This window comes from Syngnathus scovelli, chromosome 9 (genome assembly GCF_024217435.2).
Source record: "Syngnathus scovelli strain Florida chromosome 9, RoL_Ssco_1.2, whole genome shotgun sequence".
Taxonomy (NCBI): Eukaryota; Metazoa; Chordata; class Actinopteri; order Syngnathiformes; family Syngnathidae; genus Syngnathus; species Syngnathus scovelli.
In genome coordinates this window covers 299,324-322,943 of record NC_090855.1, presented here as the reverse complement: position 1 = coordinate 322,943, position 23,620 = coordinate 299,324, and the positions used below count along the sequence as shown (strand labels likewise).

Below are 23,620 nucleotides of genomic sequence, written 5' to 3'. Positions count from 1 at the left end.
TCCTTAGCCACCTGTCACTGCAACTGGATCAAGTAAAGGAAGGGAGGGGGACGCATCCATTCTGTGCGAGTGCCTCTGCATGCAGGAAGTTGAACACCGTGACCCCCACCCCCATCTTGAATGAAAGAGCTCAGTTTTGGAGGTGCAGCTGCACCACACAAACGCACACACACACACACACACACACACACACACGAACGTTTCGTGCTAGTGAAGGGGAACAGCGTCGTGATTGCATCAGTGCGCATGCTGAAGGAATGAAGGCAAAAGGATGGGGCAATGCCACTTGAGGAGATGAGAGAAGTCATGGCTAGAAGGAGCAGTGGAGATAAACAAAATCAAATGTCACGGGGACCTCTGTTAACATTTTCAATATTAAAGTTTGTTATCAAGACATTGATTGATTGATTGATTGATTGATTGATTGATTGATTGATTGATTGATTGATTGATTGATTGATTAGGAGGAGTGCATCAGTGCTATTGCGTAATGGAACAATGATCAATCGGTCAAGCTGCTGAGTAACACAGTTTTGTGAAAGTGATCACTCAGTCAGGTTTGTTTAGAACTTGATGAGACTTTTGTGCCCACTCAGCAGATCACTAATTGACTTATGACTGTTTAGCGAAGCGCTTACTTGACTGCTCTTTTAATCCGCATTCGTTGACACTATGGCCGACGGAATTCTATAAACAGATGTTTTTGTATATTTACCAGATTAATAGCGTGAACAAAATGAGCGGTGGCAGGTTGCCGTTGATTCCTACCGAGATGTTGAAATTTGACATTCAAGGCGCGGTTGCGAAAACCTAGTCATTAAAACGCAACTAAATGTGACATGACATAATGGGGTGTAACAGAATTTGGCTGTAATCCATCGTGGGACGGACAGCACAGTTATCCCCCCCCCCCCCCCAACCACCACCTAGAACTCTTCTAAAACGAAGCCATGTACTTAATTCACCTACAATGCCTGCCTTGATAAACCAGTTTTGAAGGCGTGATGTTGAATGTGTGCTTAAGTAACGGGCTCTTTTGCATATTTTGATACAAGATGGCGTAGCGGGACTATGATTCCTAATCCAAGTTGCTCACACGTAGGTCTTAATAGGTGTTGTTTTCCTAAAGGAATGTCATTCCACAGCCATCTATGACATCATAGCCAAGAAACATGTCCACTCTGTACTTACATCAGACCCCCCCCCTCCCCTCCCCTCCCCTTCTGCTCCAGCGCACTCTCTTGTTGATGGCAGCATGAATCCCTCCATTCCAGTCTGCTAGAAGTCCCAAACTGCTTCAATAATAGAAGCCCTGAGTCCGACCCCCAAACCCCCCCCCACTCTAACTTGCTTTCATTTCCATGACGACCCACAATAGAAAGAGAAGATGGCCAGCGAGTGAGAGGGGGGAAAAGAGCAGAGGCAGGAAATAAAATGTGAATGAGATGCAAGTGGGAGGGGCTTCCCTTGACCTCTGAGTTCATTTTAAAGGGGGTGAAGAGCTCAGAAATTTCTGGGGGGGGTCACAAAGGAGCAAAATCAAGGTGCATAAGACAATTTATTGAGATAATTCGGTCCCACAGATTTAAGAACCTCACAAAAGCTCCTCATTGGACAAGACACACTAACAAGTTGTTATTGCGGCAGCTTGTGCGCGTGTCAAGATTCCAAGACACGTGTTGTCATCACTCACTCACGAGTGACAGCGACACAATGAATGAGCTCATATTGCTCACACAAAGTTGTCATAATGAAGCCCATACTGCAGATGCGGTGCCGATACAAAACAATGCCGTCCGTGACTGCTGCCATGTCATGTCATGTGATGTGATGTGATGTGATGTGATGTGATGTGATGTGGGTGCTGTTGCTAATCCCACAGATGGAGCACCCACCCGGGTGTGGTGTCCCCAATCCTCGGAAAAAGCCTGAGACTGAACCCCCACCACAACCAAAAGCCGCCCTAATGACAACAAATATGACGAAAATAAGGTCGGCATTTTACAGGAAACAAGCAAGGATGAGTTTCAATTGACGTGAGTGACGCAGTAAGCGGCGTGCGCCTAGTTTATAGTGTGTTTCCACCAGATGCAGTACTGACATTCAGCGACGACGCTCTTGTAAAACAAAAGTCAACAACGAGGTACACAGTACGCAATGTCAAACATAAATGACCCTGAGACGTTAAATATTTACATTGAAATGTACAGAGTTAAAAGTAAGAAAATCATGGTGATAGCACTCGAAACAGGTCCAGCCTGTCCACTAAAGCGTCAGCGTTAACGTCGAGCACCGTCCTGGTCAAACGTGTCGGGGTGAGCCTTCCTGTAAGCCGTAATGGCTGCCCACATGCGACACAGCATGCCTCCCCTGAAACACAAATCATTGAGATTCTGAACAAATCATTTCAAATTGCACCAAAATAAGGCCTGAGTGGTAAAAGCTCTTGTCATGCTACCAAAACAAAGTCATAATATTCCCATGTAAGTTACTATAAGGTGAACATTTTTTTAAATATTGGTGGAGTAAAACAAAACTAAGGAAGCACCACGTGTGCGCTTGCTTACCTTATTCCACAGTACATCAAGTCGTCCCTGCAGGCTATTTGCAGAAGACAGTCCAACGTGAACTCGTGAGCCACCAACTAGGAAAAAACAAACCATCGTGCGTGATGCATACAGTGAATAAACAGGAACCAAACCAAACAGGGATCACGCTGGGAGTGGAGCTACGTACCTTCTCAATGGTGTGCTGGTCTACCGGGATGGTCTCCAGCCAGGCAACCATGTCCATCACCTCCGCACGGCTCATGGATGCAGTCAACCTGTCATCTAGATCAAACCATGTCAAAGGATAATCACGAGCCAGGTGACAGAAAACCCGAAGCCCCGAGGCAAGGAAGACCTGGATCCGCACTAATATGGTGCAGACATCCAACAAGGCCAAACAAAAATCAAATAAATGCTGTACCTGGAGTGCGTCCTCTGATAGCATCAATGTCCTCTTGCCTCTTCTGGACTGAAGTCTTCAGTAGGTGCTGGTACTCTCGCTCCTTGTCACTCAACAGCCTCAGCAGTCTTGACAACAAAAAGTACACAAAACGTGAAATCTGGATTCGACGTAAAAAAAAAAAAATGGAGTCTGCGATGGTCCACCTTCTGGTCTCCAGTCGGAGGTCCTTCAGTTCGTCACTGAGCGGGCAGTTGCTGTCCAGGATGGTGTCCATGGGGCTTGGCGCTTCCGGGATCTTGTCCATGGGCCGTTGGGGTTCTGTCGCCTCCTGGTGGGCAGACTTTGTCTCGGCCGACGCATCCTCAGGAGCCCTGTCCTCGGTCTCAAAGGACGACTGCAGCTGGAGTTTCAGTTCTACAAGGGCACAAAGGCAAATGAGCGCAACCAATCAGGTCATGGCCCATTGTGTTGGTTAACGGCACATTTTTCAAACCAGAATCTGCGGACAATTTGAACCTGGAAGAAGCACAGTGATGGCGTCCTGCACGGCCTGCCTCAGAAGATTGTCGAGCGCGAACATCCAATGAGGCTTCACCTGCTCTTGCCTCAACACCTTCTTCACCTGCACAAAGCAGAAGATCATCACATGTCCACAACTCCATCGACTGGCTTTCCCATTGCATCGCGTCTGACCTACCGCGTCCTGGAAGCTGAACAGCACCGCCTGCAGGCTGTTGAGAGGTATGGCGGCGGATAGTAGCGTGGCTCGGAGGTCCCGCAGGCAGCCGGTCAGCCGCTTCTTGTCTGGCGAGCAGATGTTGTCCCGTAGACAGCAAACGAGCTCGGTGATGTAGTCTGACGTGAGCGATGACCTCTCAAACTATTAGAGGAGATATCAAAAAAAACGGATCATTTCCTTTTAGTGCGGCGACTACAACGAATGATAACGCATTCAAGGATGGCGCAACATGAAATGCGTTTTGTATGTACAATGTTTCCCCACAAAAATCTACTCCAAGCAGATTCCTTTTTGAAGACTCTTGCGTTGGTGTACCTCTGGCAAGGCTTCCAGTATGTTGGCCACCACCTTGGCGACGTCGTCGGTGAGCACCCGGTGCAGCGTGGCCCTCCTCTCGCTGTCTTTCCTCAGCATGAACAAGCCCATGTTCTCGCCTGTGGACGCTGGGCTGCTCATGTCCAGTGCGGAGTCCTCCGGCACTCTTGACAAACCACACAGGGATTGTTGAAAAACTGCGCTCGATGTGAGCCAGAGCCAGAGCCGAAGATAGATGGATGAAATGAAAACAAAAGTAGTCGCTCCAACAAGCCTAGCCCAAGCCAAATCTTTCAAAGCTGCAATTGATCCAAAAAATGCATAGGTTCCTAGTCCCAAATCGATGCGGGATAGTCGAGTCGACCGGTCGCCTCCACACTACTCACGACGATGAGATTCTGCGCGGTACTAGTACGGAACGTGCGCTGTCGAGGAACTCACGGCAAGAACCGTCCATTGCCGGGGGGGCTCTCTGAGATATGGTTGGCTTTAAAGACGGAAAGCTGCGTCCCCCTGAAGTCCAGCGAGCAGGACAGGTCGACGGAATCCGAGTCTGTGTTCTCCACTCGGATGGAGACTGGCACAGACAGGCTGCGGTGGTAGTCACCTGGAAAACACAGCGACAATATCCATGAGCTTCAGTTCCATGTTTGGTGAGGCCTGGAAATACGAGCGGGCCCACCAGCGGAGGAGTCTTCTGGTTCGCACTCCTGCGGGGCTCTGCTCTTCTTCCGAGGGGACGACCTGAGGAAGGCGTCCTTGAGCAGGTCAGCTGCCGTGGCCCGGTCATCCGGATTGGGCTCGAAACAGTTCATGATGAAGCTCTTGGCTTCTGCTGACATGCACTCCGGAACCTTGGGGTGGATTTTAAACATCCCAACCTGGAAGCATTTTCATGTTTGACGTTCAGTGACGCTGTAATGGGAAAAGTGAGATTCTGGGCCAAAATGTCCTTACCTTGAACATGGCTGCCTGAGGACTCCCCAGCTCATGGAAGGGCGTTTTGCCCGTCGCCATTTCGATGATGGTACACCCGAGGGACCAGATGTCAGCCGGCTTCCCGTACCCCCGGGGCCCCTGGTCGATAATCTCGGGTGCCATATACTGGAGAGTTCCTGTTGATGGGTGGTCAATGAAAAGGTACAGTGGTGGTACCTTGACTTAGCTATCGGGTTTCTCCAAAGTGATTGACTGGTTAGCTTCAGCCACTGGGCCACTAGAGGGCGGCAGCAGACCTCACAATATCTGGCATTATAGGTCTTTTGAAAAAGACATGAATTAATAGCGTTTCCATGCGTTTGAATTCATGCCGTATTCATGGACCTTGCTGAAATTGCGGCATCTTACCGGCGGCGACGGTTTCGGCGCTGGCTGAAATTGTAGCTTCTTACCGGCAAAGGTTTCAGTGCAGGGGTTGATACCCGCTAGCCTCTTGGAAGTTCCGAAGTCGGAGATCTTTAAAACGCCGCTGTACGTGTTTATCAGCACGTTGTCACCCTGCAGCAAACCATGGCACACGTTCACGCGCAAACCCGAGGGTCGGCTTGAAGACCCCATTTATTCCCAGATGCTCGCCTTGATGTCTCTGTGGACAATCTGGTTGTCGTGAAGGTATCTCAGCCCCTCGAGGATCTGCTTGGTGTAGAAGATGACGGTGGCCTCGTTGTCTTTCAGCGGGCCCCACTTGGACCGTAGCAGGGACGACAGGCTTCCTGTCGCGGTGGCAAGGATTTGTGAGCTGAGCTCACGATACAATTCTTCTTGCGGCATCCTAGAGTGTTTCAAAACGGCTACAAAAACCTCCTGGTACTTCTTCCATGAAGATCTTGATGAAACTGTCCTGACTAATGGAGCCCAAGTACTGGACGATGTTCCTGTGCTTCAGCCGCTTGTGTAAACAGATCTCCTCGTGGAGAGGTTGGGAATACCTGTGAGGAGAGACTTTGGTCACGCCCACTTTGGTTACCCTGCTAAACGGTGGCAATTCTCTCACGTGCTGTCCTTCTCCGGGATCTCCTTGATGGCGATGCGCACTTGGTTGCTGACGTCCCTGCCGGCGTACACGATGCCATAGGTGCCTTTCCCGAGGACCACCTTGTCGCCGTTCTCGTTGGTCTCGTAGACATACTGGGGGGGGGGGGGGGGGGGGGGGGGGGCGAGGTCGATGGATCATTTTTGAGACAAACAACTCGCCAATGGGAGTAGGTGCTGACCAACCTCAAGTATTCCTTCACTGTGATGATTCAAATCCTCGGAGGCGTTCTCAGCTTTTTGAAGCAGAGAATTGACCAGATCACAGAAACTGAGGAGACAACAGCGAGACACGAGAATCCATGAGTATCAAGTCCATGTCCAACTAGCAGCTGACTTCAAAGTTGAATAATGTCCTTAACCTTGTGCCTGTCTTTGCCATCCCACACCCGGTTGGTTGGTTGGTTGGTTGGTTGTGGCCAATTAAGAAGCCTATTTATGAATCCATATACTATGTTTGACCACTCACTTTTTACAGTGCTGCTCTGACGGGAAGTACAGTTGGAAGTCGTCCGAATTGTAGTGCACGTACAGGAAGCAGCTCCGCTCGTCAATCTTTGAAACGCTGGAGAGGGCAGAAAGGAACTTTGCGGTGTCGTTCAAAATAGAGGGGGGAGGGAGGGAGGTAGGGAGGGACAGCATTCAAAGTTGTGCTTCTCGTTTGCCAGTTGAATTGGTCAATTGCAGCCTGTTTTGTTTTTAGGGTACTGGAGATAAGCGGCTGAGGTCATTTTCTAGCCTGAAAACGAGGTCAAGCAACATTCTACGCTAATGTTGGATGAAGAAACCTCAGGTACCAAGTTTCTCTGCTTTTAGGACATACTTTTTGATTGATTGAATTTCTATGACACGTTCCCCTTTGATTGATTCCTCCCAACATCCCACCCACCAAAGCGGCAGGCAACGTGTAAGGCCAGACAAGTCAAGTGTTTTCCCTTGACAACCAGCACATAGTGTTTTGCTGCAGGCTTTCAACACGCCCAACACACACGTTCGGGAGGAGGTATTTTAAAAGTTGTCAGCACACGCAGTAGCATACCTCACTCCCCGGATTGCAGCGGCCGGGAAAGTCCACTGATGTAAGCCTTTCTGTTGAGTCCAAAGAGAAACAAATTATATTTCAAAAGGTGACACGCTTGGCTTTCCAAGTGTTTTGCAGGTGCAGTTTGTACACACGCACACGCAAAAGTAAACATCCTGAGCTATGACACATATTCCCGCACAAAGACCGCACCCTGGTATTTGGCCTTCACTATTGGCTGAGATACAAATGGTCGCCAATTCAGGACTTTGGTAACAATTGTGCGAGGTGGCCCGAGGCAAAAATGTACAAAATGCATGACCTGAGTGCGGTGTGTGTGTGGGTGGGGGGGGGGGGGGGTGTGTGGGTGTGTGGGTGTGTGGGTGGGGGGGGGGGGGGGTGCAAGGGTGCAATCACATACCTTGAAGGGTGTGACGTGTTTCAGCTGGACAGTGTGACTTTTGTTCCCCTCGCTCACAGACACCACAGCAGGCTGAAGGACTTTAGTGGGCTCCAAAATGAGCACCTAAAAAACAGGTTTAATATGAAACTCTTCAGGATATTTGATTGGGAGATTCTGTCTGGCAACTTAAATCAAATCCCTGACAATTCTGGCGTCATTAGCGAGCCACGCTAACCAACTCAGCTAACCGGCCTTGTTTACTCTTATGCCAGGGTTTTGTTACCGGGCAGCGGTCTGTGCAGACGCTGGGTTTACAATACTGCAACAGAAGCTCCATCCAGAAGTCCATGGTGTCCTGTTTGGGAGACCGCACCTCGGGAGGCTTAGCAAACTGCCGGTACACAATATACGTCTCCATCACAGATGCTACATACCTGGAAAGAACCAATGATCACAGAATGTAGATGAATTTTATTCTCACTTTTTTTTTTTTTTTTTTTTCTCTGCGCTTCCGTTATATGTTCGCATTTAGCTAGTAGACTTTAAAGCAAAGTTATGTGATTGTTTGAAATAGAGTTGTACACTTTGCTCCAACCAGTAAGTAGTGAAAAGAAACAGTATCACACACACACACACTCGCATCTCAAGGCACCACTGGATTGGCAATCTTGATTGGCCTCACCAAAGTGGAGCATTGAGCTTGTACAGTTTCTCGGAAGCCTCGATGACTTTCCTATGCGCGTTGACCAGGATGTTAGCGCCCAGGTAGAAACCCACATCCCAGTAGTTCTTCATCTTCTCCAGGCTGCCCTTCCGGCCCAACAGAGTACTTAAAGTCACACCTAGAAAGCAAACAAGTGGAAATTCAATCTGGTTGTTTATTTCCAATTTAGGTCAATATACTCTGGAACATTCAAAGTGAAAGCACTCAAACCTTTTTTGCGCAGCTCAATGGACGTATCAAACTCGTGTCCGGCTGCCATCAGAAGGACCACGTTGTTGATAGCAGAATGAAGAGTAGGTTCTGCCTCAAAGGCTTTGCCATACCTACAAATGAATCACTCGGCATTTAAAGCGAGGGCGGTTGATTGAGAGAACACGATAGGATCGATCAATCAATCAATCAATCAATCAATCAGTCTTTTATTTCTCATACCAGTAGCAGGCTTGATCTCTGCTGAGCTGGTCTCTGAAGCCAGAGCTAATGAAAATGTCTTTGTAGATGCGACCGCACAGGCAGTAGACGTCGGACACCACCGTGCCTTCTGATTGCACAATGGGAAGGACCTCCTCCAAAGCCTTGGTACGATCGCCTGGTTGATTCCTCCTATTACGGTAAAAGGGAAAAGAATAGGACAGGAAATATCAGCGACTCAGAACGGGGTACAATAAGATGAGATGATAAAACGGTAGAGCGCAACAGGAAATATTATATGGTATGATGCAAAAAGAGCAGGAAAAGAAATCGTACCTGTTGAGAGCAAAAATATAGTGAAACTTGATATTTTGATGTCTCGCCACGAGACACATGGGTAGGTTGTTCAGCATCTCCACCAGTTTGATCATAGCATCGTAATCCTGCCAAACATCAAATCACAAGATGCAGATCTGGGTTCCTTATTTGGGGGTTTAAGACGACATCAATTGCACAAAACAAAAGACATTCATTACGGCCCGTTACGGGCATGGAACCCGTGACCGACCTTGGCGTCATGGGCGCCGAGCTCGAATCAACTGAGCTAACCGGCCGCATCTTCGGTCAAATGTCGTGATATCTACTAGGCTCTGTTTTTAATCGACGTTAAGCGTGAACGTGTCACCTGAATGTCCCTGTAGGACAGCAGCAGGTTCATGACGATATCAGGGGTGAGAAGCTCCACACTGTCCAGACGCATCTGGATGCGACTCAGCTCCTGGCTCAGGGCCTGACCACTGAAGCGCTCCCTTGCCAAGCGGATGTCGTGCCTAATGGACTCTCGGAAGTATTCGCTGTTGGAGGAGAATACAGAGTCGTTCTCCAACCGTTGTTTTTTACTCAGCGACCGCAACGGGAGAGAACAACCGTGCAGCCGACGCTCATTGAAGATACATAACCGCAATGCGCACCCGCAAATCCAAATGATTCGGCGGACGCATAAGTAGGAATGACCCGATTTCCAATCAATATTTCTTCCGTGGATTTCTCACCTGGATTGCACATCCACGGTGTTGAGCAAATGTGTGAGTCTCTCCGCCAATGGCGTGAGAAGCGAATCCAACTGGAAAGTGGTCTGCATCAACTGTTTGATGCCAGTCATCAGTGTACCGTCGCAGGCAAAGGCTTTGCCCTGAGGCGACACCACGTAAGGCACGAACGTGTAGCTTCCACACTGCTCCTGAATCAAGTTTCACGGAAACAAAATGACACGCGCTTGATTTGAATTGCTTTCGTAATGACGACACTCCTCACGCCGCAGAAGGAAACAACTGACGTCAGCGAGATGTCTCGGGTATTTGGATTCGAGGACAATGGGAATTAAATGCAATGATTCAGCAGCAGTCCACAAAGACAATAGCCAGGTGAGTGAGCCACGTTACTTTGACAGCCTGCAGATCTGTATCCTCTTTATAACAGTACAGGATGATGTTGTTGGTCATGCTGAAACTTTCCCTCACACCCAGGTGATAAAAGAGGGACGCTTGGCAGAACGAGTCGTTCATCTCCACCACAGCCACATCTGACAAGAAAACGGTGCTGGCTCATTCAATACAAATACTGGAATAAGAACGAACCGAAATAGGCTTGGCTGAAACGGTTGCAAACTCACCTGCGTTGTAAAAGCTATCCAGGACGTCCGTGGTCGCCATGGAGATCCTCTCGAAGGGGATGCTTTGAAACGAGGCCCGCGAGTCGGCACACGCCTCCTTCAGACACGCCAGGGACAAGTGACGCTCGGCCGGGGCACTGGCCGCTGTCGCCGCGTCCACGGCGTCCACGTCCGCCTCGTCCTCCCTGTTGTTGGCGATGTAGGCCACCGACACGGCGCGGCCGCGGCTCCGGGGCGAAACGACGCCGTTCTTGGCGGCGCTGCTCCGGGCGCTCATCTCCATGGCCAGCGGGTCTTGCCACATACTTCCCGCAGACGCCTGCAGCAGGGCGGCGGGTTCCCGCCGGAGGCTCATGCGCCTCCGCTCCGTCGTGTACATTTATGAGGGGTTTTCTTTCTTGTCTGTGTCTTGCTCGCCACTTTTTGATGCGAGTCCCTCAGGTGAGTGAGTGAGTGAGTGAGTGAGTTAGTTAGTTAGTGTTGGCTCGTTCTTTTGAACGATTCGCTCAAAAGAACGAATCTTTGCAGTGAACGAGAGTGAACGAACCACTTCCTGAAGTGATTCGTTCTTTTTCAGTTCATATGACTTCAACCAGTAGGTGTCGGTAGTGCGCATTAAAGCTGGTGCCAACTCGCCGTAAAACAAGAAGAAGAAAATGACGTCACTTCCCGTTCACGAGTGAGTCGCGAATTGAACGGATCTGTGAGTGAACGAGTGAGTGAGTGATTTGCATTTCCAGTTCATCGCGAGAACGGATCAGTGAGGGAACGAATCGTGACTTTCCCGTTCGCGAACGAGTCAATAGATGAAATGAACTGCCTGCCTTCCCCCACCCCGTGCATCAACGGATCAGTCGGTGAACGTGTTGCGTCTCCCTCCGAGCGTGAACTATGTAAGCCAGAATGTCGATTTGCCATGGAAAGAAAGAACCACTCAGTGAAACAGACCTTCTTTTATGCACGTTTTCTTCAAGCTAACGGCTAACTTTATTGCATGCAAAAACGGGGAGATTATGCTTCTCTTTAGGTCAACTTTATTTCATAACACTTAACGTGTATGCATCTATACGCCTAAATATTGTTATCCAATATATCTCCTGCAATTTCACATTAGAGTGCTGGTTTGAAATGTACTTTTACTATTATTATTTTACATTAAAACCTGTTCAAACTTGTCTGGTGTTTTATTCCTTGTTTTAATTTTTTGGGGCATGAAAACGAAAATCTGACATTTGGTTCACTGCTTTATATGACAATATGTATATGTGTTTTACGTTGTGTAATATGTGTTGCTGTCCCCCCAAATAAAGAGCAAGGAGTCAAATACACATTCTTGACACGTACAAAAAATGCATAAACTTATTAGGTACACCTGAAAATGGTGGTGTACCTAATGGAGTGTCCTTGTGACGTCACAGATCAACCAGCCAACCAGGAGGTGGGGGTGAGGGCGGCTGTGGCACGTTTCACTTTCAGTTCAGCTTTGGCCATGATTTTTCCCTAATGAAGTGGCCTGTTATTAGGTACACCTGAAAATGGCGGCGTACCTAAAGGAGTGTCCGTGTGACGTCACAGATCAAGCAGCCAATCAGAAAGTGGGGGTGAGGGCGGGTGTGGCACTTTTCACTTTCCGTTAAGCTTTGGCCATGATTTTTCCCTAATGAACTGGCCTGTTATTAGGTACACTTGAAAATGGCGGTGTACCTAATGGAGTGTCCAAGTGACGTCACAGATCAAACAGCCAATCAGAAAGTGGGGGTGAGGGCGGGTGTGGCACTTTTCACTGAAACCAGGGGTGCCGACCTCCAGTCCTCGATGGGCCGCGTTCCAATATGTTTTCCAAGTGACCCTCGTTAAGTGCACCTGCGTGAAAAGTTTTAGCTCCTTTCACGTTCTGCGGGAGCTAAAAGTTTTCACGCAGGTGCGCTTAACGAGGGAATCACACGGACACTCCATTAGGTACACCGCCATTTTCAAGTGTACCTAATAACAGGCCACTTTATTAGGAAAATATCATGGTCAAAGGTCACAGGTGTCAAGCTCTAGTCCTTGGGGCCGCATTCCAACATGTTTTCCAAGATAATAAAGTGGCCACTTTATTAGGTACACTTGAAAATGGCAGTGTACCTAATGGAGTGTCTGTGTGATGCCCTCGTTAAGCGCACCTGCGTGAAAACTTTTAGCTCCTTTCACGTTCCGCAGGAGGTAAAACTTTTCACGCAGGTGCGCTTAACGAGGGAGTCACACGGACACTCCATTAGGTACACCGCCATTTTCAAGGGTACCTAATAACAGTCCACTTTATTAGGAAAATATCATGGTCAAAGGTCACAGGTGTCAAGCTCTAGTCCTCGGGGCCGCATTCCAACATGTTTTCCAAGATAATAAAGTGGCCACTTTATTAGGGAAATATCATGGTCAAAGGTCACAGGTGTCAAGCTCTAGTCCTCGGGGCCGCATTCCAACATGTTTTCCAAGATAATAAAGTGGCCTGTTATTAGGTACACTTGAAAATGGCCGTGTACCTAATGGAGCGTCCGTGTCATTCCCTCGTTAAGCGCAGCTGCGTGAAAAGTTTTAGCTCCCACAGCACGTGAAAAGAGCTAAAACTTTTCACGCAGGTGCGCTTAACGAGGGAGTCACACGGACACTCCATTAGGTACACCGCCATTTTCAAGGGTACCTAATAACAGTCCACTTTATTAGGAAAATATCATGGTCAAAGGTCACAGGTGTCAAGCTCTAGTCCTCGGGGCCGCATTCCAACATGTTTTCCAAGATAATAAAGTGGCCACTTTATTAGGGAAATATCATGGTCAAAGGTCACAGGTGTCAAGCTCTAGTCCTCGGGGCCGCATTCCAACATGTTTTCCAAGATAATAAAGTGGCCTGTTATTAGGTACACTTGAAAATGGCCGTGTACCTAATGGAGCGTCCGTGTCATTCCCTCGTTAAGCGCAGCTGCGTGAAAAGTTTTAGCTCCCGCAGCACGTGAAAAGAGCTAAAACTTTTCACGCAGGTGCGCTTAACGAGGGAATCACACGGACACTCCATTAGGTACACCGGCATTTTCAAGTGTATCTAATAACAGGCCACTTTATTAGGGAAATATCATGGTCAAAGGTCACAGGTGTCAAGCTCTAGTCCTCTGGGCCGCGTTCCAATATGTTTTCCAAGTTACCCTCGTTAAAAGATTTTGGTCATTTTCACATTCTGCAGGAGCTAAAAAAGGATCAGTGTGTGGGTGTTTGTGTGTGGTGGGACGATTCGTTGAACGATTCGTTCGAACGAATCTTTTGAGTGAAATGATTCTAAGGATTCAGTTCACTTAAAAGAACCGGAATGCACATCACTGGAGCGCGTGAGTGGCCGCCCGCTCGCCCGCCCACTCCGCCTGGGTGGTGTCAAATCGACGAACATTCCCGAAACTCCACCCTACTTCGGTGACGAACCATATCCTGAAACCGGATGCCTGTGCTTTTTGTGTTCCTTCTGCTTTGGCACTCACTCAATGTTTCAATGAAGTTGTTGACTTCCGCCCGCGGTAACTTTTCATTGTCTTGAACTGTGGTGGCGGGTTGCGCAATAAGCTCGGCTCGGCACGGCACATGTCAGCGCCCTAATTGTGTTCTTTCCCAATAACACAAACGCTTGCATACTGTAACGAGCTATGGTGCCAACCCCCTTTTGTTGCCAGTCTTGCACTTTTGCAGCCAAGAGACTGACTGGCTGCGTTGCTTCACTCTGGATCACAATGCGAGTGGCACCTTGCGGACATTCGGGGTAGCGCCTTTGCTTGATTCAGAGCAGGAGTCGTCGACATGTTTGCTTCTAAAATAACACATTGACTCAATTTTGGAGGTTATTAATAGTGGCGATGACTATCAAAATACGCAGCACGTTTATTTCCCTGTCTGATCCCTTCTACCATAGTCCTAGAAGAGAATGTCCCATCACTGATCATCTATCTGGCAGACAAGGCACAATGAAAATGATGGTCCTAATGTTCAAATATTTCATGGCCAACAATTCGGTCGATGCAGTTGAATAGTTGACAGTCTTTATTTACAGTAGAAAAATGTAATTTGACATGACTGACGTGAGAAAATAAAAAGGCGGGTGAACGTCTATCGACACCTTAACGTCACGTCACGCTCGACCGCTTCATTCATCAGGTCCCGTCTCGAAACACCAAAGAATACAATTTGAACATCTCTCTTTTGTTACTCATCCAGGCCTTCGTCCTCCTCGTCCGGCTGCTCCTTGACGTCCACCTCGCTGGTGTCTGAGAACTCGTGCAGCAGGACGTACTCGCGACTGCTGAAGCCGAACTTGAGCACGTCCTTCTCCTTGAGCTCGTAGTAGCGCTGCGCCTCGATGCGCTGGTTGTTCAGGTAAGTGCCGTTGCCCGACGCCAAGTCGATGATGTACGGTCTCACCCGGCGGCCCGCGGTGCCGTCGGCCCGCGTGAACTCCGTCACTCTGTAAAAGAGGCTCTTTCGAGTCGTCCTACTGTGTCGGTTTGACCGCAATCGAGTTGCGCTTACCTGTACTGGAAGACGGCGTGCTGCTTGGAGCAGGACGGGTGATCGATGGGAATGTCGGCGATTTTCCGCTGTCTCCCCAACAAATAGGCACTCTGTCTGTGAATGTACATGACGGGAAGCTGCTCGTCGTTCTTAAACGGGTAGAGCCGCCACCTGCGCTTGGGAATGCGCGCCTCGGGCGGCTCGTTGTACTTGATCACAACTCCCCGGAAGGTGTTGGTGTCTTCCGTGAGCGCCCCCGACAGGCCAAAGTTGGGCTTCTCCTTGTCGGCGGGGGGCTCCGTCGGGCTGCTGCTGGCGCTCTCCTGACGGCCAAAGTTCATTTCCTGGTTCTCCTCGCGCCTTTCACGATTTTCCCGCCGCTGCTCGTCGTGCTGGCGGCGCTCGGCTTGTTGCGAGGTGGCCGCATCCCGCTCCCGCCGTCTGTCGCCGTTACGTTCTCTCTCGTGAGGTCGCTCCGACTCCCACTTGCTGCGCCTTTCCTCCGGCTGCTCGTTTCTTCTTCTCTGCTCATCTCCGCCAGAACGATGCTCGTCACGCTCCTGTGTTGCAGTTGGTAATTGGGAAAATAAGTTGGAGATGAAACAGTCACTTGGTCAATTGTTTTGAAAAGAAAAGTCGAGTTCGGTAATTGGGATTCATTTTGAGAAGAAAACGACTAATTCACCCGCTTTAACTTGACATCAGCACTGCGATGAGGACTTCGCCTCCGAGGAGATCTGCTCCCTCGCCGGGGAGGGGGGCTCTTTCTCCTGGCTGCCGAGCGTTCGCTTGGCCTAACAGGCGACCTGGACCGAACATAAACACACAAAACAAAGCTTGGAAAGCCTAACATTTGGTTTGTTGCGCAACAAATGCTAACGGCTAGCCAAGCAAGCTAAGCTACACTGTCGACATGTTGCCATTTGTACCACGCGTTGTTTTATGGAAGAAAAAACACGATTTAAAACAACACGTCTTAATAAATAACAAGAAGGAAGACCTGCTGGCTCTCCTCCTCGGCGGGCTTCTGTTGTCACTGGGCGAGCGGCGTGTTCTTTGCGGCCTCGCGGGGCTTAGCTTCTCTTGTTTCACTTTAACTTTCATTTCGGGCGAGTCCCTTCTCTTGTGTCGTTTTTCTTTGGCCATTCGCTTTTCACTGAAAGAGTCCTCCCAAAAAGTTGTAGAGCACTTTAACTTAAGCGTACATGACAGTTTCCTAGAAAAACAAACTAAGCGAAAAACAGTTGTGCTAGTGTACGTTGTGGGTTATTTACTTCCGCTTCCGATGAGAAACAGCGAAATGTGCCCCGGCGAAGAACTGCATGTAGAATGGTTCCGTTTTGGAGTCACGCATGTTTCATTTTTAGAGATAGCTCACTTAAACACGATACCAAAATGTAATTCTTTCGTAAAAACCTGCTCTTTAACTTATGATACAAATGTAAATGTATGAATGGTAACATCTTACTTTTTCTACTCTTTTCGATCCTACCCGGATCGAATGAAATGGACACCAGGAGACAGTTGCCATAACGACAAAAAAACGTCAACGCGAACTTTTTTTTTTTTTTTAGTTGAAACCAACGTGTAGCTGGAGCTTGTATTTTTAATTTTTAAAAAAAAAATCATCATAACATATCATGCAAGATGAGTGAGTTCACAGAGTCTCTTCTCAAATATGACACTCCAGTTTCAATAAGCAAAGGCACCGTTAGGAAATCAGCAAAAGTAAGTAGACACATTTATTATGTGAAATTGAGAAACTGCATGAATTACAAATAGCTGTCATAATCCCAGAGCAATTCTAATTATGAACAGACTATTCATTGTAGGTAACCTGTTTGTCCTGAGTGCTCGTCATTGTTTTACGCTTGAAGACTTGTTAGTGTGATCTGTATTCTCAAATTGCGGTCCAGTCTTTTTTTTTTCTTCCTTGAAAACATGACTTTATTCTCATAACACTACAGCCCATTTTCAGAAAACATTTCAAGGTATACGTATATGTATATATTTCTGCAGGGGCGTCCATTCAAAGTGAGCCCACATCAGCCTGCTGACACCCCTGTGCCCCCTCCCCCTAAAACCAAATCAGGGTCACCTGAAAATGAGGAAGTCCTCAACGTCATCTTCCCCCCCAGGTGAGTGCACCCCAGCCCAGCCCAGCCCAGCCCAGCCCAGCCCGCAACGCCTTTTCCACCACCCCAACAAACTCGCATTGTAACCTCCGTCTAGAGAGTGGACGGAGGGCAACGACATGTGGGCCCAACGAGTGTCCAGCAGGCCAAGTACACGGGCCGACGTGGTCAAGCTGGAAGAGGCGCTTGACAGGAAGTTGCAGCAGAGGCGGGCCTTGGAAACGGGCATCTGCCCCATTCGCAGGGACTTGTACGCTCAGTGCTTCGGTAACTACGAATGATGGCAATTTGACGCCACACGAATGAACACAGTCACTGCAGTACTTCTTTTCCCCTTTTGTCTTTATTTCGAGACGAGCTGATCCGGCAGGTGAGCATCAACTGCGTCGAGCGGGGCCTCCTGCTGCTGCGCGTCCGAGACGAGATCCAAACGACCGTGGCCGCTTACCAGACCCTGTACGAGAGCAGCGTGGTCTTCGGGATGAGGAAAGCTCTCCAGGCCGAGCAGGACAAGGAGGACATGCGACAAAGAGTAAGCAGCCCCGCCACTTTTATGCCTAGCTCTACAAAATGCAGTTCGACCGCACATCCAGCAGGTGGCAGTGTTAACGGAGAGAAAAAAAAGGAATACAGTAGGGCGTTCTTAGCGCTTTGCATGCAGATCATTCACATCGACACTCTTCCACAAACAAAAGCCAGTCTCCTCACCTGTTGTTGTCATAACGATTAAAGTCACAGACATCTAATCAAGACAAGTTTTATTTCGCGTAAACACATCATAACGTGTCTCCATTGAAAATGATACCGAGCTGATTGACACACACTTCCAGATTAACGATCTGGAGAAAGAAAAGGAGGAGCTGACCATGCGGCTGAATGCGCAGAACGCCCAATGCGTGGCCAACGTGAAAAGGGAAGAGGAAAAACGGGAAGCGCAAGAAAAGAAGCACGCGGAGCAGATTCAGTTTTTGAAGAAGACCAACCAGCAGCTCAAGGTAGAACACGGCGACTTGTCCCGACTTCCCTTCTCCTAATATCACACGGCGACTTGTCCCGACTTCCCTTCTCCTAACATCTCTATTCCCGTTCAGGCCCAGCTGGAAGGAATTGTCACGCCAAAGAAGTAACTTCCAAACAAGTCTTTCCAAATCCATTTTATTGCTGTCCTTTAGCGCTTAGCTCTCTTAGCTTTTCTGCCCTCCGACGTTGGCGCTTGGCTGTCCATCTTCTTGTCCTTGTTCCTATTCTTGACGTTGTGCGTTTCGTAGTAGCGCGAGCCGACTTTCTTGGACCGCTGGGCGCGATCCATCGCTCTTCTCTGTCAAAGTGGAAAAAACACCGTTCTCTTTTTCACTTTTGTGACAGACATTTACTACAAAAGTGATTCAATGTGTGGAAACAAGTCAAAGGCGTTTTATGTTCTTCTTTACCTCTTTGGACGAGAGTTTGGGTCGTCGGGCGGATCGGCCATCTTCCTCATCGTCGCTGTCAGCTTTCCTCTTTCTGTTTTTCTGAGCAGTGACTAAAAGAAACCAAAACGAGAGTGTCAGTGCAAAACTATTTTGACAGCGAGGCTAGCGCAAGAATAACAATGTACGGTTGTTGAAGGGGAAAAAGATTCAGTTAACATGTATTGCACCAAAAAAAAAAAAAAACCCAACAAATATTAATAAATGTTCAAAGATGTGATTCTTAGTTACCTTTCATCTGCGCTTGTTTGGTCTTGATGTTAGATAACAGTTTGTCCGAATCAGCTTTTGGTATCCTAGTACAAGTAGAAGGTGAGTTTAGTTTTCAACTGGATCAAAACAATGTGCCATCCTCCTCCTTCAACATTTGGTCGAGCGCTCGCACCGACCTGATGGCAGAGAAGCGTTTGGATTTGGCCCGGTCCAGAAACTGCTTGTATTTGGCGATCTTCTCGTCCAGCTCGCGGATCACCTGCTTGGAATTCTTCTTGACAAGGGGACTGTCTTCGGCGGCCGGCTCGCTGCCTCCCGCTTTCTCTTCTTCCTTTCCACCCTCCTCCTCTTCCTCACTGTCGTCCTCCTCCTCGGCCTCCGAGCCGGAGATGTCCAGGTCGGGCATCTCCACGGGGACCAGGTCCTCCTCGTTGAATTCGGGCGCCACGTTGATCTTGCCGAAGTTCTGCCGCACGTTGGACAAAATCTTGTGAAGCTCCTCCTTCTTTTGCCGTTTCTGCCGCTCTTCGTCTTCAGCGCCGACGGGGGCGGGCGCGGCCTCCTCCGTCTGGACTTCTTGCGCGTTTGCTACTGCCAATGGGGGAGCTTCGACTTCCTTGTGAAACGGAGGAAAAAAAGGTAACGGGACATTCTGTAACATGCGTCGAATTGTTGGTTTACCTCTTGGTCAAACTCGGGGCCGGGAGGCTTCACAAAAAAAGGTATCCGCCCCCTCTGCCAATCATTTAACACCATCTTGGACACCGTGGGCAGATCTGGTTCTCCGCCCTGCACAACACGAGACGAGACGAGACAAAATGTCGAATAACTATAATGTACTTCACAGATTTAAAAACGGGGGAATCCTAAAAAACCGTAGCAACAATATTTCCCTATGAATACTCGATTAAAAAGTTGATTACAGAGAGATGAGAAATTAGAGCAAAACGTGATCATTGTTTCAGCTCACGCAGACTTTTCCAACCGCCCGCTCGTACTTTGAGAAGTTTGCCGGTGCGGAAGGCCAACTTCTCGAGGAAATCCTCTGCCGAGCTCCACGTGGGGATGCGGTACGTCTTCTGGATGTACTCCGGCTTGGCCCGCTCCAGCACTGCACCGATGTGCTCCTCGGGGTCCTTGATCTTCTCCACTTGGACCTTTCGTGAAGAGGGATAGGAGTGCAGCAGGTTTTAAGCCTCAAGTCTTTTTGTTTTGATTTGAGTTCTTAACGCCAAAAGATTGGAAAGAAAAGTCCGACGTACCACTCCTTTAAGAACAATATCCGTTTCGCTGTCCTCTGAAGGGTAGACCACACCGGGACAATCGATGAGGAAGATGCGTCGCATCAAAGTGATATACTGCCACACCTGGGACACCAAGCCCAAAAAAAAAAAAAAAAAATTCCGATCATTACAAAGAAAGCAAATTTGGATTATTTGCTTTCATCATCTGCTCCACTGATTAGTAGTATATCTTTTTTTTTTTTTTTGATGTGCCATTGAGAAAGCGTACCTTAGTTTCTCCAGCAATGGGCGCCACATTGCAGACTTTCTTGGAGCGCAGTGTGTTGATGACAGAGCTTTTGCCCACGTTGGGGTAACCGATGAAGCCCACACTGATCTGTTTCTTATCTGTGTGGAGCTGCAAGGGAAGAAAAGAAGAAAACAAAAAAGAAGTTACCTCTCAGTTGATAGGTTTGGTTTTCGGAAAGCTTTAGCGGCTCTACCTTGCCAAACTGCCTGAGGAGCTGAATGAGAGAGCCTTTACCAAACGAGTTGGTGAGACTGGCGTGGAAAGCCAGGGTGGGGTACTCCTGGGACAATAGCGCCACCCAGCGTTTCTGGTTGAACACAGAGCCAGCCCGTGTTTCAGTCAAGCTGCTCAATAGTCAAGAGATGGAGGAAGGGAAGTCTTACGGTGACCCAAGTAGGGATGAGGTCGCACTTGTTAAGCACAAAGATCAAGTGCTTCCACGACTTCTCCTTCTTGATGTAAGCCTCGATACTCTGCGAGCGGGTGCCCATCGGGTCGCGGGCGTCCAGCACTTGGATGACGACGTCGGACGAGTCGATCACCTGGAGCGGCCAAAAAGCACCCCTTGGTTGAATTCCCAATTGAGCGCACAGGATCCATGTTAGCGTGCAAGCGTACCTTGTAAAGTTCTCCCCAAATCCTCTTGGACTGACCCTTTTTGAAAATCTCTTCGCGGACCGCGTCCCTGTCGCAAAGCAAAAAGTCGTGGCAAACCCGTATTTTGTAGATCGGCAGGACGCTGCGCAAAAGTCATTCTGCGTCACCGGGCCTTACCGGACCCCCGTGTCCTCCGTCACCAAGTCTTTGTCCTTTTCGGCATTGTAGCTCAAGGACGAAGCTTCGGCTTGCTCCAACAGGTCCTTGACGTCGGTCACCACAAGACTGGGCCGCTTCCGCTGTGCCTTGGGTCCAAACGTGGTCTGAAAAGCCTCCGTGTCTAAAATGTGCACTTTGGAGTTCTGCCGAAAGAAGCAGGAGAGGTCGTTGTCATGTTGACTCCAAAGACGGATCTCTTGCGTTTGAAGTCGCGTCGGAGGACATGAGTCTGATTTTGCACTCACGTGCGCTTTGACTCGGTCGTGCAGCAGCGTCATAGGCACTTTGCTCGGTCTCATCACAACGCGGTACGGATCCTTCTTCACAGCCCCCATCTCTTCTTGGAACTTCTGCAGGGATGATTGCTTGATCACCCGCGTGTTTGCTGCATGACAAAAAGTTGCAAATGAACCCCTGTGTTACTTCCGCGCCAATTTGACCTGTCGTACATGTGTCAGAAACAACTACAGGTTGAAATGTCGGTTTGGTGTTTACATTTTAAACAGATGACACAAGTGGTCTTCGACATGCGCTCGCGTAACGTAAAACAATAGCAAATCTGCCGTTCAACTCACTAAACCACTTGATGTTGGGTTCAACTCGAGCCACTGTCCCGGGAGTCACAGTAGACTGGTATTGTAAGGGCTTGACGACTTTTCCTCTGTTGTTACTGGTTTAAAAATAACAACAAGAACAACAACAACAATGGATTCAGGTCATGCACATGTATCACAACATTGCAGCAGTTTCTATGAAATTAAACACACAAACAAAAACCAAACCAATTACCATCTCTGTTTTTGTCGGTACATATTCAGACGTCTGATGGTAGCGCGATCCCTCATGGTGCTGCCCCCACCCGTGACCCGATCTGGGAGGGGGGGGAAACAACACAATTACATTTACAAACATTTCATGTGATTTATCGTGTGATAAAATTAGGATGGGCTACACTCCAGCACAAGTCTGCTGTCTTCTCTGCATGCTGTTTTCTATTTCCAGTATCCACTATTGCTGCTGTAATGATGCAAATTTCTCGTAGTGATCTTGAGCTTACGCTAAATGTCAGTCGGCTGACTGTAAACAAACCGTGTGGCTAACAAAGTTAGCTTACTTACCAGGGTTGCTGCTGGACGTCGAACGATTTATCGAGCTTTTTCCCTTGAATTGAGGTTTCACCATCTTGACCGTTCAACCGGCGAAGCCGTCAAAGATCTATATTTTTAAAAAAACGGCCCCAAATAAAGGTGCCAAAAGGTGAAGTTCGTTGTTATTTCTTTTTTCGTTCGACGACGTGTGGCACACGTGTCGACGATCGTGTTGGCTCGTGAGTGAACGATTCGTTCAAAGGAAGGAATCTTTTCAGTGAATGTGAGCGACTGAACGGATGTGTGAGTGAACGAGTGAGCGCACTTTTTTTTCCCTGCTCCTTTTCTCCAAGCTAACGGCTAACTTTATTGCATGAAGGGATGCGCCACGGCGGGGAGATTATGCTTCTCTTTCTTTTATAATACTTACAGTAGTTTTGATATAGTAACATGTGTATGCATATATACGCCTAAATATTGTTATCCAATACATCTACTGCAATTTCACATTAGATTGCTGGTTTGAAATGTACTTTTATTCTTCTTATTTTAATAAACTTTTATTTTCAAACGTGTCTGTTGTTTGAGTGTTTTATTCCTTGTTTTTATTTTTGCGCATGAAAACATAGAAATCTGACATTCGGTTAATTGGTTTATATGACAATATGTGTATGTGTAATATGTGTTGGTGTCCCCCGAAATAACAAATGTAGGCAGACTGTGTAACGAGTTCACCTAATGGCCCAATGTCTTTGTTTCAATGTCTTTTGATTTATTTCCGTATTCCGTGAACGATTCTTTTGAACGAATATTTTGAGTGAACTGATTTTAAAGATTCAGCTCACTTTAAATGCGCATCACTACAGTGAGCTGGCGTGCCTACGGTAAACGAGAAAGCTCAATTCAAATAGAAGCTTTGCGAGGTTCCTTGTTTTGACTTGTCACTGACGCAGCAGATCTTTATTTTTATTTTTGTAATTTTTTTGGTCACTCACACACACACACACACACACACACACACACACACACACACACACACACACACACACACACACACACACACACACACACACACACAAGCATTCACACCGTCATATGCGGGAATCGAAATCACGGTGTCGGCGGCACACAAGACAGGCCAAGTGTACCCCTACTTGCCTGTCTTGTGGGGTGTCAAAGTCATTTTTTATTTGCGCGGGCCGCATTGAAGTCATAGCTTCTTTCGGAGGGCCATTATGACTGTCAAGCCAAATCAATGTATGAGCACCTCATATTATATACAGTAAAAGCTGCAAAACAAACGGACAAATAACTCGTTTTCAAATCAGACGAGTCAAAACTGGTCAAATATTTAAAAAAAAAAGATATGATTAAAAGTGAAGACAATTTGCAATTCTAGTAATGACACACAAATTTGATGCACAATTTGTCTTGGCGGGCCACCTAAAATGACGTGGCGGGCCGTATCTGGCCCCCGGCCGGGCCTTGAGTTTGACACCAGTGCCCTACACCACCATCCACTCACTCCCCTGACGCAGCAGCAGCAGCAGCAGCAGCAGCAATAGAGTT

At 48.1% G+C, this 23,620-nt stretch overlaps 4 protein-coding genes across 5 annotated transcripts; 1 reads left to right on the top strand and 3 right to left on the bottom strand.

The window, feature by feature from the left end:
* Positions 1–1,539: 1,539 nt before the first annotated feature.
* si:ch211-1i11.3 (mitogen-activated protein kinase kinase kinase 5) lies at positions 1,540–10,647 on the bottom strand. The gene is made up of 28 exons (XM_049729963.1): positions 10,269–10,647; positions 10,039–10,178; positions 9,649–9,836; positions 9,282–9,450; positions 8,933–9,039; positions 8,618–8,788; positions 8,396–8,508; positions 8,144–8,303; positions 7,745–7,895; positions 7,480–7,584; positions 7,077–7,126; positions 6,507–6,602; positions 6,224–6,308; positions 6,000–6,133; positions 5,807–5,934; positions 5,582–5,718; positions 5,398–5,503; positions 4,964–5,121; positions 4,689–4,887; positions 4,448–4,613; positions 4,007–4,172; positions 3,650–3,832; positions 3,469–3,574; positions 3,156–3,366; positions 2,971–3,077; positions 2,737–2,831; positions 2,568–2,644; positions 1,540–2,370 (listed from the first exon to the last, which is right to left on the bottom strand). Exons 1-28 carry the CDS (start codon positions 10,645–10,647, stop codon positions 2,280–2,282), a joined length of 3,978 nt encoding a protein of 1,325 aa, XP_049585920.1. The 3' UTR covers positions 1,540–2,279.
* Positions 10,648–14,311: 3,664 nt separating this feature from the next.
* snip1 (Smad nuclear interacting protein) lies at positions 14,312–16,098 on the bottom strand. Its single transcript, XM_049730013.1, has 4 exons — positions 15,798–16,098; positions 15,483–15,603; positions 14,816–15,357; positions 14,312–14,750 (listed from the first exon to the last, which is right to left on the bottom strand). The coding sequence occupies exons 1-4, from the start codon at positions 15,941–15,943 to the stop codon at positions 14,492–14,494; spliced, it is 1,068 nt and encodes a 355-aa protein (XP_049585970.1). The 5' UTR covers positions 15,944–16,098; the 3' UTR covers positions 14,312–14,491.
* Positions 16,099–16,204: 106 nt separating this feature from the next.
* Positions 16,205–18,473, top strand: LOC125974997 (axonemal dynein light intermediate polypeptide 1). 2 transcript variants are annotated; one of them, XM_049730020.2, is made up of 6 exons: positions 16,205–16,525; positions 16,817–16,935; positions 17,030–17,199; positions 17,286–17,464; positions 17,763–17,927; positions 18,024–18,473. In XM_049730020.2, the coding sequence occupies exons 1-6, from the start codon at positions 16,445–16,447 to the stop codon at positions 18,057–18,059; spliced, it is 750 nt and encodes a 249-aa protein (XP_049585977.1). In that variant the 5' UTR covers positions 16,205–16,444; the 3' UTR covers positions 18,060–18,473. The 2 variants fall into 2 exon arrangements, with proteins under 2 accessions (XP_049585977.1, XP_049585976.1); XM_049730019.2 differs by having other exon boundaries at positions 17,763–18,473.
* gnl2 (G protein nucleolar 2) lies at positions 18,072–22,233 on the bottom strand. Its single transcript, XM_049729983.1, has 16 exons — positions 22,082–22,233; positions 21,753–21,834; positions 21,539–21,633; positions 21,209–21,348; positions 20,922–21,106; positions 20,766–20,832; positions 20,531–20,689; positions 20,341–20,454; positions 20,127–20,255; positions 19,877–19,981; positions 19,613–19,771; positions 19,296–19,403; positions 18,791–19,230; positions 18,633–18,697; positions 18,363–18,454; positions 18,072–18,250 (listed from the first exon to the last, which is right to left on the bottom strand). The coding sequence occupies exons 1-16, from the start codon at positions 22,143–22,145 to the stop codon at positions 18,101–18,103; spliced, it is 2,154 nt and encodes a 717-aa protein (XP_049585940.1). The 5' UTR covers positions 22,146–22,233; the 3' UTR covers positions 18,072–18,100.
* Between the last annotated feature and the right edge of the window lie 1,387 nt (positions 22,234–23,620).